We start from the raw sequence: 18,105 nt of genomic DNA on the forward strand, positions 1-18,105 counted from the left end.
AGTCAACTCCCATGCACAGCTCAGTCTGAAGTCTTCTCCCTGGACCCCACTTCTGTCCTGGCCCTGCTCTCCGGCATTTGCCCTGATTCTCCCCTGGAGTTGGTGGGTTCCCTGGGGTGGTGCTTCCTCAGCTAGCCAACGGTGGCCTGGGAGCTTAGGGAGAGAGTCCAGCCTTTGACACCAGCCTCTGGCACATCACGGTACCTGCTCCAAGTCAGGCTTCATTCACAACAGCTTAAAGGAGAAGAAAAGCTTTTTAAAATGAACTCCTCTGATGGCAGGCTACCTGCCCTAAATTGTCTCATTTTGTTTCCTTGCTGCTGCATCAGTCCCGTATCCTGCCGGTTTGTTTGCAAACTCAGCAAACGCCTCGTGTTTCATCGGGTCTGGATGCTGCTTCCTCGTGTCCCTGTCACAGCAGGGGCTGCCGGACTCTGTGCCAATCCCCCCGTGTGGGGCCTCGCCGCTGACCCTGGACTGCCGGGCACGCGGTGCCAACCGATGTACCCACATGCCGACACACAGCACGGCCTCTGTGTTTGGCCGGGAGCCAGCACGATTTCCTCGCCCAGCCCCACAGCCGACTTCGGATTATGCCTGTTCGCAGAGGTCAGGGGAGAAGCTGCATCAATCAAGGCCGCAGATAGCCCAGACTTCATTTCAGCTACGAGTTAGAATGGCTCCCTAGCTTCAGCTGACCTTCCCAGGTACCATGGGCAATAAAGTTCACCCACAGGGCTTTCCCCTCCTCTTCCTGCCCTCGGCTATTCAGGAGCAGAGAAGAAGCTGCTACAGAAGCCAGAGAGGGGAGAGGAGGCAGGAAACTGGTTGGAAAATTCAGGGCTGACTGTAGGGCCCAACCCCTGTAACACAGGGTCAGTCGGTGAGGCAACGGGTCAGAAATAAGATCATGAGGTCCCACTGCAAGTTCTCGCAAGTTCTAACTCCCTTTCCAGCACGTCCGATAAGGCAACGGCAGCAGACGAACTCGGCATCACAGGAACACATCTGGAAAGCATTAAAGGCGAACTTGAAAGTTGAACTTTTTATTTGGGAGAACGTTATCTGTTCCAGAAGGAGAAGCAAACTGAAGGGCGAGCGGGCCGTGGCTGTCATCGCCGCGGAGATGGCTGCCATTTATTTGGTGCAGATGCTCGGGGAGCAGTGCTGAGTGTTTTACATGTATTATATTATTTCATCTGCATAACCTTTCGGAGGCTTGAAAATGTTAAGTGCCTGACCAAGCTATTAAGTGGCAGAGCCAGAACGTGAACGGCAACCCCTCAGATCACAAAGCCCAGATCCTGGCAGCTGCACGGCCTGCTCCCCGTTGCCCCCCTCAGTCTCTCTCTCAGGCTCCCCAGCTGTGAGCTTGACTGACACGGGCAGTGACGTTTCACTCAGAGACTGTTCATGGCTGTTGCAAAGAGAGAGGGCAGCTGAGGTCCCGGGCCTTCCCCCAGGCCATGCCATGCAGGCCCCCTGAGAAAGGACGCATGCCAGCCAGAAGCAGACCCCTCCTCCCATCCCACCCCCACTCCAGGACAGCGATTATTTCTGACCTGGCTGAGGCTCCGTCTAAATATAGCCCTGGCCAGCCGCTTCTCATTTCAGAAGGAGAAATCTATCCGCAGCCTCAGTCTGATGCAGCTCAGATGGCCCAGCTGCACGCAGTGTGGAGCGAACGTACCACCATCACCACCCCTCACCCCTCGCCAGTGAACCTTAATGGAAACCAACTGACCCACGGCCACTGTCCAGTGGGAAGTCTACTTGGCACATCTGAGTCCCCTGACTGTAATGTTGTCCCGGTTAAAGAAAAGTAAGAATGGATATTGCCAAACACTGACTACATACCAGGATCTGACTGTCACCAAATGGCAGAGCACCTTTCTTATCCCCCTGCACACAGGAGGAAACTGAGGCCCACTGTCACAAGTCACTGGCCTGAAGTCACACATTTGACAATTGGCTGAGTCAGGATTTGAACCCAAGACCGGGTCCAAAGGCCTGTGCTCCTTCCATCCCATCACTCCCGTGCACAGTGACCTCTCACTCACAGCTGTTCACGTTCATGGCAGACAGAGATGGTGGTGACAGACACTGCTGGTTGCACAGCTGATGGTCCCGAGCTGTGGTGATTTCCTTTCCTGGAAACAAAGTACGTCTCAGTGTGATATCACCTCACATTTTTACATTTCAAGAACTAGGGAAGGAGCCGCCCAGACCTTCCCCGTGACTCAGACAGATTCAGTTACCAAGATGAGAATCAAATGGGGAACGACCTCGGAATACAATTTCTGGAGGCTTTTCCAGCCTTAAGATAATGAGTGATGGTGGAATCTTCCAGGTAAAAAGGACAACAGGGATTGATTTATGGCTGAAAAGTGACGGCCTGAGAAGAGAGGACACTTGCCAACATCTTCCAGCAAGTTAAGGACAGGTCCAGGACTAGGGCCCAGGTCAGGAACCCCGGCTCCGTGATGCTGCAACGCACCAGGACCCTCCCCAGGGAAGCTGTGCTGACCCAACCATCGCTGCATGATGAGGTCTGAATGCTGCAGACCATGAGCAGGGGGCCCCTGGTCCTTGGTAATCCACCCACGGGGAGATGGAGTCTTGCCTGTGTTGTGGGGGTGATGTGTTTTCCTGGGGGGAGCTTGTGGGTGGACAGGCGAGCTCACTCAACAATCAGTTACCTCCTCAAACAATGACCACCCTGAAACCCCTGATGTGAGCTAGCTAATTTTGCAAGGAAAAAAAACCCTCCCAAGGATACACTTTCTAGGTGCTGGTTTCCCTAAGGCTGGTCCACAGGGACAGACCAATCAGCCACAGACCCTTTTCTTAGTTCCCAAATGTTAGAAATCACATAGCTATCATGAAACATTAAAACTTCAACCCTAACATAAGGGTGGTCAATTTGTTTTCAAAGACTAAAGGTTAATGCATCACCTGAAAATTATTTCAATTCCCAAAAGTCAAAAAAGTCTTAATTATACCCTGTGTGCAAAAAAGTCAAACTCTGCAGAGCTGACCACTGTCAGCAGTATTACTGGCTCTCTGGAAGGTAGTCTTCGCACAAAAATACGCATGTGGGTACACAAATACAGAGCTACAGAACTGTCTCTCAAAAATAAAAATTGAGTCAATGCACTTTTCTGAAAATCGCTGTTTTAACTCAAAGATGGATCACGGATATCTTCCCGTGTCGCTGGTGCAGGCACACGGTACCTCAGAACACGGAGGTGGCACAGCGTGTCTGACCAGCCCTGCAGGGACGGACATTCAGTAGTAGGACCTTCCAAGAACCCTGCTCCCTGGACGAGCCACAGTGAAAGCCCGCAGCCAGACGCCTTACCCAGGTGCTGGTGTGTCTGCTGTAAAGATTCCAAGGGAAAGACTGCTGGATAATTTTAGGTTTTACTAATATCTGCCAAATTACTCCTCGAAAAGGCTCTGCCCGTCTAAACCCTGACTGACGGTACATAAAGCAAAACAGCCTTTTTTAAGGGCTGTCGTTGGAAGCTGTTGTCCTTTTATAGTGGAAGGACTACTGAAGAGCGCCCCCCTGAGCGAGGAGGACGCATTAGTCCGTGTGGGCGGAGATGACCCATGTCCGAGGACACTTAGACAGCAGAGGACTGGCTTTCTCTTTCCCCGGCAGCAGGCTGGGCCCTCAACCCCACAAGCGGAGCTCCCAGAGGTTTGGGGATAGGCAGCTACTTGGGGGCAGGGATCTAGGGCCGGGGAAGAAAAGACAGGTTTCTTTAGGCATCTGTGGGGGGGGGGGGGGGTGTGTGTGTGTGTGTGTGTGTGTGTGTGTGTGTGTGTGTGTGTGTGTGTGTGTCTCCTCCTTCCTAAGCCAGCAGCACCAGCTTCCTGAAAAACGGCAGGATGTTGATGGGACCTAAAAGGCTCCCTGCGGAGGGTTATCAGTTTCCATTCATTAGGGCACCACAATATTTCCCAGGGTTGAATTCCTTTCTGCAGGAAGATGTTTGTCCGCTATGCAAAGGCATCACCTACCCAGACAGGGATGTCTGCAAGGAAAGCCATGTCTATTTGAAAACATTCTCCCGAGCCCAGGAACTCTCTCTGCCCACAGGTGTGTGCAAACACACTCCTGTCACCGGGCACGCACACCTGGGCACCCACCCTCAGGCCGTGGCGCTTGCCTTCACACCAGTGTATCGTTTGCACCCAGCCACTCTGGTTTGAACAGTCAGACAACTGCTGGGGACTCTGACCAGCAGTGCAGTTGACAGAAGGAAGCTAGAGGAAGGGTCGGATGCTGGGTTGGGAAGAGGGTGCCCAGCTGTCCTGCCACTGCCCACAGCGTCCTGCCAGGGGGTCTCTGCATATGTCTTGGGACTTTCTTGGCTCAGCTGTGGGCCTGGATTGCGAGATGTCACTGTGCCTGCCCTTTCCTTCCCCTCCCTGCTCTCCTTGGCTGCTGGAACAAAGGCCCCCCTTGAGCAGACTGAGCTTGGGAAACTCACACCAGCAGGTCCCTAGTCTGGGTTTCAGGGGCTGTGGCCTCTGTCTGCGTGGCCTGGTGAAAGATGGCTGGAAAGGAGCAGCAGCACTTTGATCCTCGGGACAAAGGCTCCTTCCCACCTGCTGGACCTGGGGGTGGGGCGGAAGGCTCACAACCCCGAGTGGGTGTGGGCCCCTGAGGCTCCGCCTCTTCCTCCAGCCCCAACCCCAGGGCTGGTTCAACAGCAGTCAAGAGTCTGTATCTAGGGAGAGGACGGGCAGCTGGATGCTCACCTTGTCCCCTTTTGTTTGTTAACTCTGTGAAGGCCCCTTCCCTCTCTGGCACCTCGCATGTTGGCTGGGTGGCTCTCTGGGCAGGATGTGGGTGTGGCTGCCAATGTCCTTTGTCAAATGCACTGGGTCGGCTTGCCTAGGAAAACCCGCCTCGCAACATCACGGTCCTGGAGGTCAGGCCTGCAAACATAGCGTGTGAACGTGAGCCTGATTGCCCAGAGAGCAGAGAGAGTTTGATGTTTACGCTGAGAGACGAACTTGTGGCAATAATCCTGAAATTACAGGTTTTAGGGTAGAGCCAAAATCGTCACATCCATTATCTCCATGAGGTCCTCCCAGTCTGTTGGAGATCGACAGGAACCAAATTCGTTCATTCATTCATCAGGTGTTCCTTCATTCTTTCATGCAAGCAGGCACTCTCTTGCTCATCACTTTATTTGCTATGCCTGAGCTGAGGGGGTGGGATGAAGAGAGAAAACTTCACGCCCCAGCTCTCTGTCCTGGGGGCATTTTATCTGAGAAAGATGCTGGAACAACAGACAAAGCATTGTTATTGGCACCACACTCACAGGTTCATATGCTTTATCTTAATCCCCAAAACAGCCCTTTAGGGTGCTTACGGTTATTATCAGACGAGGAAAAGGAGGCTCAGGGAGGTTAGGTAAGTTGTCCCAGTCACACAGGAAGTGGCAGATGGGAGAATCAAACCTAGGTCTCTTCCCCAAATCTCTTCTTCTCCCTTAGCACTTACATAAAGCTATTCCAAACCCTGTTTTCCTTCCTGCCCACATTTGAAGGAGCCAGGAAGTCTCCCTGGAGGAGGAGGCTGCACTGAGGCCTGCTGTCAGTCTCTCTCTAGGGCTCCTACTTGGGGATGGGCCTCTTTGCCCACTGGAGGGGTCCCTCAGCCCCTGGACTCAGCCAAACCTTCTTGGTTTAGAGTAAGCAGCCTGCAATACCATGAAGTTTCCAACCCAAGAACCTGGGTTCAGGGGAGGGACCAGCAGTTCTCAGTCCCCTGGGCTGTAGACAGGCAGCCAGTGTGCGCAGGGGCTCCAAAGGCGGGCTGCCGCCCCAGCTTCACTTCAGTTTCCACCTTGGCCACCACCCTGCTGTGTGACCTTGGGAGAGCTGCAGCCTCTCTGAGTTGTGGCTTTTCCGTCTGCGCAGCAGAAAAGCGGGTCTGAGAGGCACCTCCGGCTAATCACAGTAACCAATGTGAGCCACTTGGGCACAGCCCACACTGGGATGAGGGAGGCTGGGGTGGTTTCTCCAGGCTCTGCAGAGCGCATGCTGAGAGCTCCTCTCTCAGCGACTTCCATTTGCTAATGAGAAGCAGCATATGTTGATGATTCCGGCATCAACGCTTGCTCCTTGGCTGTCCTAGTTTCCAGAGCAAACTGGCTTCCTATTAGGCATTTATACTTATTAATAGCAGCAAATTGCAGCCCTCCACAACATCTGCTATGTTTCATTTGCAAAGAGCCTCCCAGACTATTATATTAGTATAGTAGTATTCTGTGACCAATTCTCCAAGGCAGAGGAGGCCTGGGTTCCCTCCCTGAAGACAGCTCGGTGGAGACACCCTGAAGGGAAAGGATGTGTTCGTGGTCACCCAGCTACCCAGAATGCATTAAAGCTCAGTGCCTCAGCTCCATGAGCTTTGTGCTGTGGGGCTACCATCCTTGCTGTTCTGCATACCAATGACCTTGACCCCAGAACTCCTGCCTAGAGGCAGATGAGAGCCAGGCTGCTGCACCCTATGCTCCAGTCTGTTCCCAAGTGAGGCCCCCTCCTGCATTAGCCCATGGCCAGGGACAGGCAGGAGGAGTTGCGAAGTTCAAGGCAAGCCATTCTGGAGGAGCTTTTGTTCCTGCCAAGTAGATAAAACCACTTCCCAGCACTGGGGCAGCCAGGGCATCGGTACAGAGGGCCTATGAGCAGCTGTGCTTCCAGGCAGCTGCACATCTGGAGAGCTCTATTCCCCTCCCCGAGTCTTTTCCAGTGCTTCTCTCGGGTGCTGAGCCTCCCTGACATCTGCAGATATATCATCATGGAATTAAGAAATCTTGCTCATCCTGGGAGATACTGGGAAGAGTCATTTGTCATGTTTGATCCAGTTTTTAATAATCTACCCACCGTGGGACCAGGTGCACATAACCTGTGATACTCTATTTAAAAAGAAACTACTATACTGCAACCCTACCCCTCCTCCATTCAGCTTTTTTCCTCCACCTTCCCCAGGCCTTTGCACCTTGGTGGGACTTTCTGCCTTGCACCTGTATTGGTTAGCTATTACTACAATAAGGCTGTGTAACAAGCAGCCCCCAAATTCAGTAGCAAAAAATAAAAAGCATGAATTCTCATAGTCATGGGCCTGAGTCATTGCACATCCAATTCAGGCTAAGCTCGCTGAGCAATCCTGCTTCAAGCTGTCTCCCCCCACCAGCTGGGCTTATCTCCTCCCTGTGAGTCGGACTCAGGTCTGCCCCATGTGGGTCCATTTGGAGCCCAGGCTGAAGGGGAGGCAGCTACATGGGGGAGCTCTTTTTGTGGCAATGATAGAAGCTCAGGAGGGCAAGGCCAACCACATAAGCACATCTCAAGCCTTAACCTTGTACTTGCTGCCTTCCTATTGACTAAATCAAGACCTGAAACCAAGCCCGAGGTCCAGGGCTGGGAAGTACACGTCACCTCTGCATTCACCATGAGGCCAGGTGGGGGTGCTAGAAGAGTTGGGATGAGTGACACCATCTGCCATAGCCTGTGACCAGGCTCCTGGCTTCTGCCTGTCTTGCCTGTCTGTACAGTCAAAAGTACCTGCCACCTCTGAGCAAAGAAGAGGTGAGTGATTGTGTTCCAGGCATGGGCAGTCACTTGAAATAAGCACAGCTTTCTGAACCACTAGTGGTTCACCTACCACAGGTTCAAGTCTGGGCAGTGAGGAGCTTAGAGACATGGGCTCTGCAAAGTCATGTGTCATATTAGACCCATGGGCAGACAAGTGGCCCCGAGTCTGCAAAATGAAGCCTGGGATGGTGACCAGAGGCCATCAACGGAAAGAAAGGCCCCTGGAGAGGCTTTGCAGGGCTCCCTAGGACCATGACACTGAGAGCCACGTGCATTGCCGAGTTCATGTTCTAGAAAAGGACTGAGTTTTCCAGCTCTACTTCCTTTGCTCGGGGACAGGAGATAGGCAGGATAGCAACGAGGGGCGGTGGGTACCAGGCACCCCATCTGCACAGCTTGACAGCGCCCCAGCAGCTTCTCGGAGTTTCTTAATGGGTAGACTTGCCTCTTTCCTTTTTCTTTTTTGACAATTTTGAAGGAAATTGGGCACTTAAGAAGTTTTTTGGACATTTAAATTAACTCCCACCATCAGGCTCAGTGTAGCTACTGTAGCATTAGCATCCAATTATAAGAAGGGAGATGAAGTAATAACTCACATTTTGACCAGAATGTCATACACTTAAACAAATTAGAGGTACACACAGAAACTATATGTTCTGTCTGTGGAACATTCCTGAATGTAATCAGCAGAGCAGCAGGCTGCCTCTGCAATGCAAATGGCAACAGGCAAAGGGGAACCCTATTGCCAGAGGAAAGCATCTTTCAAAATATCAGGGAAACCAGGCAGGGGCCAGCCAGTGGGGCTCAGGCTCCAGAGAACTGGGGAAATTCCTCCAGCTGCCCTGAGCACACCCAGGACCCAGGGCCTCCAGCAAAGGGCTCTGCTGATCAGAGTGCAGAAGCGTATAAAGACCAAGGCATGGGTTGAAGTCCTGTGTGGAACCTTTGCTGTATTCCCAATTACTCCATGTCCTCCTATCCCAGGCCACTGTTTTTTAAATTCATGGCCTTGGTCATGCGGCGGGACAGGCGACAGAGTAGAGGTGATGATTCTGTTTACAATAGTTCAAAACCAGACAAAACTACACCAAATTAAGGAAGTTTACCTCGGTGGTAAAAGGATAAGGCAAACCAATGTGATTCCCAGACAGGTAATGGAGGGTGACGGAGGGGTGGAGATGGGGATGGGCAGGCAGGGGGTTCACAATCGCACCTGGGAATGAGAAATGACAATGCAGAGGATGAGCAGGAACACGAGAACTCGCTCGATGCTGGGGCCACCTGACTCGCAGGAACTATTTGAATTCTAGGCCCCTCCCCCCTGTGCCTCATGGAAGGGGTGGGAGGTGAGGAACGGTCCTGGGCAGAACACAGCTGTCACGCTGTTTTTCCCAGTGAGGATGTGGAGGTGCCGAGCGTGAGCGTGACAGAGCCAGTTGAACAGCAATACATGACAAGAGACATTCATCTAAAACCTTTTTGTCCATTTGAGATTAAACTGAAAACAGTGACGATGTCTATCTTTTTCACTCAGGAATCTCAGAATGTTTCATAAACACGGATTTAGTCATCTGCCAACAGAAAGCCTCTCCCCCTTGACCCTGGAAGCTGAGCAGGGAATGGGTGTTCTCACATCTGCCCAATAGGCTCTTCCTAAATGTTTGGTTGTGGTAATATATGCATAACATAAAATTTGCCATCTTATTCATTTTTAAGTGTTCAGTGGCAATAAGTATCTTCACACGGCACTGCAGCCATCACCGCCATCCATCTCCAGAGTTACTTTCCTCTTCCCCAACTGAGCACTAACTCCCCATTCCCTCCCCCCGGGCCCTGGCAAGCACCACTCTGTCTGTATGAATTCAGCTACTCTAGATACCTCCTCCTATAAGTAGAATCACACAATATTTGTATTCCTATCACTGGCTTATTTGACATAGCATAATGTCCTTGAGGTTCATCTGTGTTGTATTGTACCATGTGTTAGAATTCCCTTCCTTTTTAAGGATGAGTAATATTCCACTGTATGTATATACCACGCCGCGTATATCCGTTCATCCTTCTGGGTTGCTCCTACCTTTTGGCTGTCATGTGTGATGCTGTTCTGAACACAGTGGTACAAGTGTCTGTTCAAATCCCTGCTTCTAATTCTCTTAGATGAGTACCCAGAGGTGAAATTGCTAGACCCTATGGTGATTTCTACGTTTCTTTTTTTGAGGGTGTGCCACACTACCCGGTAGGTCTTTGCACAGAGCTGCTAGAATGTGTCAGGAAGACTAAGTGCAGGCCTCACCCTAATCCCTCCATCCCAGGGGCCCCCTGCTCCCCCAGCCCTGTGTAGGCACGCACAGAGGTTCTGACAGGTGCTGAGGCTCCTGTCTTAGAAACAGTGAGGGAGTAACTGCAGCCACATTCACCAACACCTTTCCTGGGGTCCACTGGCCAGGGGACAGACCTCAGTCGTTTGCGGTCTCTGAGGCCATCCATCACTAAGATACCTCAGGTCACATGGCCACCTGATTTGTTCTCCAGGCAGAAGCCGGGCTCCATGACTTTCTTTTTTCACCTCTTCCTGTGGTCTGAATTCCCTCACTCAGTTAATTAGCATGCCTGGCACGGTAGCTTAAGACTTGAATCAGCGTGGGGTTGTTTTAATTAATCATGTGTCTCTGCATCTGGAGTGGTTTGTGTTCCAGGGTCAGGAGAGGAGCCGGCAATGGGGGATGCAAGACAGCACTTTGTCTGGTGTCTGGACTGGGTGGAGATTCTAGGTATCTGGGGAGGGAGAAACGTGGAGCCAAGGTGACTCAGGAGCCACCTGGCCACCTGTGAAACTCACCAGCAGTGTGCGGAAGGTAACCAGAGCTATGTGGGAAGAGAATTGCACCAAGATAAATGGTGGACTAAATCTGGTTTTCAAAAGTGATGTAAAGTGTCAGGAAAGTTCTGATACTTTGCAGAATTACCTGTGGGGTGGAGAGTGAGACAATACAATAATGTAGGTTGGGATCAGGCTGGGAGGGCTGGGCCGTGACGGAGAACACTGCGGAGGTTTCCACTGGCCTCGCCTTCTTCAGGAAAGTCCTGGGAAGATGAAGGGTGCGCTGCTTGGCTCTCAATTCATAATAACCTTTCTACTTGGTCCGTCAGAATCCCATTGGTTCCTCCAGTTCTAGCATCCATGCTTTTAAAAAAGTGGAGAAAACCTAGATAAAGTGGAGCAGAGTAATTTTTAAAACTGTAGGTTGAAAGTGAAAGTTTAAAAAGTCGAGTCTCATAAAAACTGCTCAGGACTCATGTCCCTGTCCCACAGGGGTGCACCTACATGGAAAGCAAAAAAAGATGCAAAATTGTTACAGTGGCTGATAAAAGCACTGATCAGTCCAGGAAGCTGGGATAACCCCAGGGTTTCATCCCAAAGATGAAACAATGAATGATTTAGGGGCAGACGCCCCAGTTCAAGGAGGAAATGGTACGTTCAAGATATAAAAGAAGAAAACTTTTTTGAGGCCTATTGAGTTCCCAACCGAATTTGTGAGGCTGAGGAGGACTGTCAGAGAGACCCCTGTGATGTGGGAGAGAGATAAAGTGACAGCGTAATTAACAAAGGGTATTGTTAATGACAAAGAGAACAATAAAGATCACTTGTAGTATGCTTCATCACGTAGGAAGCTTCACCTGTTGGGTCATCTGTGCTTTGAAAAACTCTGTGAACTGGGGGGGTGGCATTTTTATCTCCACGTTTACAGATGAGAAAAGTTGAGATCAGACGCAGTAGGGCCTCACTGCCAGACAATGGTGAGGCAGAACTTGAACTTAGCTCTGCAGGCTTCTATACCCTTTCCAGCCCGCCACAAATGACTCTTGTCTGACATCAAGAGAGAAAGGGCTTTCGGGTATTAAGCACCAACTGCAAGATATTTTTAGGAATCTGAATGCAGAGTCTTTGAGCATGTCAGATTGGTCAGGCAGCTGGCTCTTTATGTGGCAGACCCCGGAAACCCAGGCCACATCCATCCAAGACAAATTATAGAGCATGTTCGTGGGAGAAGCTGGGGAGGATACTAATCAAGTTTAGACCAAGAAAATGCTTTTGAGTGAACAAGTCATGATTTTCTCTTTAAGACTGTGCAAAGTATGTAGTGCCAGACAAGCAGCTGGAACACATGAAAACATTATTACGTGCTTAAGTTACCAACTTTCACCATCGATGGCCCCTTTTATTACTTTTTTCCCCTCCAGGCATCATGTTTTGAAAGATTTGTGCCTACTAAACAAACTGCATTTATTAAGTAATAATATATTTCCCATTCTTAATATGGGACATTCATCACTGCGTATGCATAGAAACAGAAAACAGCAACAGTCCAATTTCCATTAGGCTTTTGGAAACATTGAAAATAGCTTGTGGACCCCATTAGCGCTCATGAATTTCTACGAGTCCAGATACTTTGGGCTGGGAACCATTATGAATAGGCTTCTAGGACCAGCACGTCTGTACCCATTTAGGAGAAATGGAAAGGAACTAAGGGGGCAGCAGGACCTGGCTGTGCATAGGTACGTCAGCGGGATCATTTGTAAGAAACTGATTGTCAGGATTAATTACGAAAATGGGAAGGGTGTACATGGGCGGGGCTGAGGCTTGGCTCTTGCTGATCACATAAGTGGTAATACAAGGAAAGATAAAATTCTCAATGTACAAAAAGACATCTGAGAATGTGGTAAAAGGGTCCCCAAGGCCAAGGGCAAAGAAAGCTGTAAGAATGGGAAGAGGAAGCTAAAAGGTATCTGGGAAGAAGTGAAAATAGAAGCATGGCCGTTAAGAACACTCAACGTGCACTTGAGAAAAGCAACAACAAAAAGATATATAAAGGGAATCAGAAAATGAAGGAAGAAAGGAAAAAGAGATCGTGTGGGATTAGAATTAAATTATTAATTAGTTCCAAAAGGGAAGTTTTTTAACTAATTGAGCAGGCGCTGGTGCCAGTTTGCCTGCGCCTGAGTTACAAGCAGCTCCTGCCAAGCGGTAGGAATTTATGGAGGCAGATGCTCCTCCCTCTCCCCCTCCCCCCCCCAACAGCAGGGAAAACCCAGCCTCTGCATTTGCTTAGGAAGCACCGTGCTTCTGTGCTTCCTCAGGCCAGCGTGGCTTCACTTCCCAGGGCCTGCCTTTTGATGGCGAGAAACAAAAAAAGACGACCACATCTGATTCCCTTAGCTCACGCTGAAAGGTTAGGAAAGAAATCCCCCATCGAGCTAAAAAGGCATCCCACATGAAGAAAGATGATTTATAAAAATAAGTACCAGGATTTTGTAAAGAAGAAACTGGCAAAATGGAGAGGAAAGGCCAAGGTTATATGGGAAAATATTAAAATTCCATTAGATTCTGTGGGTTGTTGTTACGTGCCTGCAACGTATCAGGTCCTGAGAAGTCACGTCATTGGGCAAAGCTTCCTTGGAAGACAAAAGGATGAAGAGGGTCCTCAGGAGCACGCTGGAAATGGAAGCACCTGGGCTAAGCAGCAGTGTCACATGGGACACTTTATTAATATGTTAACAAGCGGCTGGTGAAAGCGAATATCAAGTTTGGGGCTTGGGCAGGAAACCTCTCATCATGCAAAGGGTGTGGGTAGGAGAAATAACAGCTGCCCTTTGAAAGCACCAGAGTGAAAAGCTTTCAGAGCCAGTCAGCCAACATTATGAGAAAGACAGAATAAGCAGGTAATGGCTGCAGAGCGAGTTTATTACACCTTGTTAAAGGCACAGAGAAAGGGAAAGTGAAGGCCTTGGTCTTGGGTTAAGAGCCCTCTGGAACCACAAAAATGATGAAGGAGAAAGACTGAGAAGGAGGCAAAACACTCTGGCAAAAGAGAAACAAGAACAGAGACCAAGTAAACATTTGAGTTTATTACCTTAAGAAGAAACAGATATCTATTGAACTGGGTACTTGTAGAGATATTTTTGGGGCTTGGTGGTAAGGTAAGGAAATGTAATCACAGACTATATAAGTACCTTTTATAACATTTTAATATAACCTCAGTGGAGTCCATTCCCAGAGATTTCTATGAAAACAACAGATGGTTGTCCCCTTTGGGGGCTTATGTGGCCACCTGCTCAAATATGATCACTCAAGGTCCCTTTCGGTTCTGGGGTTCTCGATCCCTTCCTGCTCCTACCTGCTAGAGAGCAATCTCTTTCTGGTGAACTACTGAGTGTTCTGCAAAACCTTGACCACTCTCTCGCTTGTTGTCCTGTCCCAGCTCACCAGAGTCCCTGTGGAGTCCTGCGGTCAGTATCAGAGCTGCAGCGACTGCCTGGGCTCGGGGGACCCGCACTGCGGCTGGTGTGTGCTCCACAACACGTGAGTACCGAGGCAGCGTCCTCCCGCTGCTCTCTTCCCCCGTAACTCTCTTCCTCCTCCTCGTCTTCTGTACCTTCACTCCTTCCTTTTGATCTCTCGTCTCCCTCCTCTTTGCTTACTCTTCCTTGTACTGTTTGCAAATTTTATCCTCCTTCTTTTGTTCTGATCCCACTTTAAATTGCCAAATCCCTATAAGATAGATAGAAATGGCAGCGTGGGGATGATGATGGGCCAAGATGAGGAATCACGCTGGATAACTACACCCTGGAGGGCTGGAGGGAGATCCCAGATATTTCTGACTGTGACTGGACTGTAGACTGACATTCCAGGGCTAAGCAGCAGGGGAAAGGCACTGGACCTTTTTCCCCAAGGCTCCCACAGGCCACTCAATCATGCGTGTGATCCACAGTGTCCCTATAGTGATTCAGCAGTCACTCTCTGGCACTGCCCCCCCACCCAGAATCTTCTGGTACTTGAGACTCTTCTGGTGCAGTTCAAGTGGGTAGACCCCAAGAACCCACCCACCGTTGTCATGAAACTCATCTGGCTGTCACAGAACCCTGGGCCTGGGGACACAGGGCCAGACAAGCTCTGTCCCAAGTGTTGGGCCCTCTGCCTATGCGCTTTTTTGTGCTGGCTCCCTTCATTCTTGAAAAGTGGGAGGAGGGCAGTGGGATGCAGTGGAGGCGAATGGTAACCCGGCAAATGCACTGACTGACTCGGGAAACCAGCAACAGTTGGACCCCACCCTGATGGGACCGGATCCCAGTCAAGCTCTTGCTGCCAGAACCCCAGGCTTCTGTCAACACTTGAAACTTGATGCCTGTGAGTTGGTCAAAATGGAGAATGAAGTGTTATAAATTTATGGGTGTCCCTTCACCCACAAATTAAGGAAAAGGACTGTAGTGGTCCTACCTCACTGGTCACACTTACTAATCATTTTTAACTGTAAGAATATCGGGGCAGGATCTTGCCCCACCCCCACCCAGGGGTGCTTCTGAAAGTTGGAAACAACCTCCTAAACTCTAAAACAGCCTCTCCAAGGGCAAGACACACGCTCATCGCTGGGTGACAATCTCAGGCATAGCGAGTCTTTGAGCTCTTTAAGAGAAGGTCTGAAATCCCTCAGGGATGCGATGGGGGGGGGGGTAACAAAGCCCCAGTGGTGTGCACTGAAATACACCTCACTCAGAGATAGCCAGAAACTGGGTGTAGGCACGTACACAAAGCTGTATATTGTAACAGAGAGTGGTGGTGCCTAAGATGGGCCGGAATGACACAGGATGGAAGAGATTGAGTTCAGAATTCAGATCAGCTCTCATCAATCCGGGGGGGTTCCTGGGCAGTACTTAGCAAGGCAGAAAGGAAGTCACATTCCTTGTCCCACACAGTGGGGCCTCTCAGAAAGGGTCCATGCTCCGGACCTGTTGCTTCCTTGGGGACCTTAGGCCAGCTGGCTTTGTGCTTGGCTGAAGATGGCTTGACTGCTCCTGGTTTGGGTTCCCACACCTGGCCTCACTCACTGCAATCAGAAGAGCCAGCTCCTCTCTGACACTCTACGTCCGTGGGACCCCAAGGCAGGTCTTCGTGCGAGCTTTGACCCTGCCTGCTGATGCTGGCCAGCCCCACCCAGCACTGAGCCCCTGTGAGGAGCAGGGGCTCCCAGACTCTGAGAAGGCACGCAGAGGCTACCCATCCTCCCCCACCCCTCAGAGCTGAGTTTAAACAGGAACGAGAGGAGGAGGTACCAGAAATTACTGCCTGCACGGTTTCAGTTTCCCCTTTAGTAACATAATACCTACCTCCTGTCAAGTGGCAGAAGTTGGGTGAACTGGAGCCAAGGCGAAGTGCGGACAGCTCATGAAGGAGGCCATTGGGCTTACACAGGGAGGCCGGCATATCTACTCTCAGGGTGGCCTCAAGAAAATGGCCGTGAACATGAACTTCAGGTATCTGCCGCCGAGTCCAAAGTCCACATCCCCCTAGCCATGCAGCAACCTGGGGCAGAATCCTGGCTTCTCATCTGTGAATTGGAGATGGTGATGTCTGACCTGCCCACCTCCTGAGACTTAGGAGATTCAGATGAGATCACATGGGTGAAGGGCACAGGGAACTGACCAGTATGTAAAGGGGGCACAGGGCAGGGGTCTCGGCACTGCTGGGGAAGGACTGAGAGCTCATGGGGCCCCTGCCTCTTAGACCCCGGCTGATGCCCATTGATTGTGCAGATAGCTCTACTTGAATTGCATCCTTCCCTCCCCAGGGGAATCCCAGCCTCAGACTGCCTTCCTCTGAGTGGTACATGCTCCTGCTGCATTCCTGTCCCCTCTGTCTTATTCTGCAGTGTGCGTGTCTTCTCCATATGTCCTTCCAGCACAGCCCTTATGAAGGACAGGCTGGCAGAAAGCAGGGCATGTGGGAGAGCTTTCTCTGTGCCTGTCGCTCAGCACTGCTGTGGGTGGGGTGGCCCCCCCTTGCCCACAATGCCACAGTGGGAGCAGGACTCTGGAAGGACAACTCTCATGGAAATCAGTGTGAGGTAGTTCCCACTTTTGACAAACATGCTATGAGATATCAGACAAGAACAGTCAATTCCCATTATCCGTGGTACTTTATGAAGTCACTTTGAACACCAGGTTCGTGAATACTGAGCCGCTGTTCCTAGGGACAGTACAGAGCCATGTCACAATATGAGCCTCTGGTCACAACATTTTTGTCATCCCATCAATACATAACCATGTTTTATGTATGTTTCTGCTTAAAGACCCCTTTATTTAATATATATTGTTTCACATTAACCTTGAACTCACAGCCAACAGCACTGTCACCTGTGCCTGAAGGAAGTGTATCTAACACAAGTATTTTCTCCGTAGGACACATCACAGCCTCCTTGCACTGAGGGACACTGGGCAGGACTTCGACAGGATTCCTAGGGGCCATTTTAAACAGAAGAATCACCAAGAAAAAGCACAAAAAAGTGAAAAGTGTGACACCAAGTAGACCACAAAAAGGACACACTTGCACTGAGAGCTAAAACAGGAGGGCACGGCAGTGTGGCCAGGAGACCTCTGCTGGGGACCTCTGCTTGTGGCCACTCAGAGTTTTCTCCTCTCCGCTCATGTCCCGGGGCGACCTTAAAGAAGCTGCAGCATTGGTTTGGGGCTTAGAAAAAACTCTCACAGGTGGGCCATTTCACAAGTGTGGAATCCACAAATAAAGGGGATCAACTGTGACTCTGTGTGTCAGACACTTCGCAGTTTTTTTACAAACGGGAAGCACCTCACGGCCCCACGGTGGTGGAGTGGGGATGAAGTTAAGTGACAAAGGCTGTCATGAAGGTCCCAGGGGCCCTGTGGGTCTGCTCTCCGGCAAACTCGGCCTCCTGGTCGTGGGAAGGCTCTGGCGCTGACAGCTGAGCTGATGTGTTTGGTAAAGCCCAGCGCCCTGGGGGGTTCAGCTCTCAAGCACTCCCAGGCCAAGGCTGCCTGCCCACAGTGACGTTCAGCACACCTGTCCTGCCTCCCTAACAGAGTTAGTGACCAAGGAGGCCCCCGGGCCCTCCCGGCCAGGTGAAAGAGAGTAGACCCCTGGATCTTCCAAGATGCTTGTAATCAGGATATAATGTTTACATGTAGAGAGCATGGTGAACACAGATCCAAAGTGTATAATTTGAAAAGTTTTGACAGATATAAACACCCAGGTAACCAAACCCCCTCAAGATACACATTCCCTTCACCCAGAATTCTGTGCTCCTCCCTAATTCTTAAGTTCAGGTCGAAGCCAGACATTGCCTCTCCTATATACCCTCTCTTATTTTGAATAGTTGCCAACTGGACAATCCTGGGTGGGAAAGGTGCCTGAGGGCACTTGGGAGGAAAGGGGGGAAGCTACGGCAGGCGGAGTAGGTGCAGAGGCCGGGGAGGACCAGAGAGAGCCGGCAGACACTCACCCTGGGCACCTCGGTTTGCTGGGAAGGGAGCGTGGTGTGAAGGGCCAGGGTTTTGTGTGCGCGCCTGGGTGCGCCGTGCTCATATCACAAGCCTGCCCGTGGTCTCTCACATCGCCCCTGCCCGCTTCGTGCCGGGGCCTGTGCTGGGCTCGGAGGATTCACGGGGACTATG

At 50.7% G+C, this 18,105-nt stretch overlaps 1 protein-coding gene across 3 annotated transcripts in view; it reads left to right on the forward strand.

Moving 5' to 3' along the window:
* PLXNA4 (plexin A4) overlaps positions 1-18,105 on the forward strand; it is a 440,676-nt gene that overhangs the window by 328,997 nt on the left and 93,574 nt on the right. For all 3 annotated transcript variants that reach the window (XM_053657100.1, XM_037165822.2, XM_053657101.1), the window contains exon 5: positions 13,884-13,984. In XM_053657100.1, the coding sequence (XP_053513075.1) occupies positions 13,884-13,984 (101 nt within the window). The remainder of the gene's footprint in view (positions 1-13,883; positions 13,985-18,105) is intronic.

Source organism: Artibeus jamaicensis, unplaced genomic scaffold (assembly GCF_021234435.1).
Source record: "Artibeus jamaicensis isolate MK-2021 breed Jamaican fruit bat unplaced genomic scaffold, CSHL_Jam_final scaffold_3307, whole genome shotgun sequence".
In the NCBI taxonomy this organism is placed as follows: domain Eukaryota; kingdom Metazoa; phylum Chordata; class Mammalia; order Chiroptera; family Phyllostomidae; genus Artibeus; species Artibeus jamaicensis.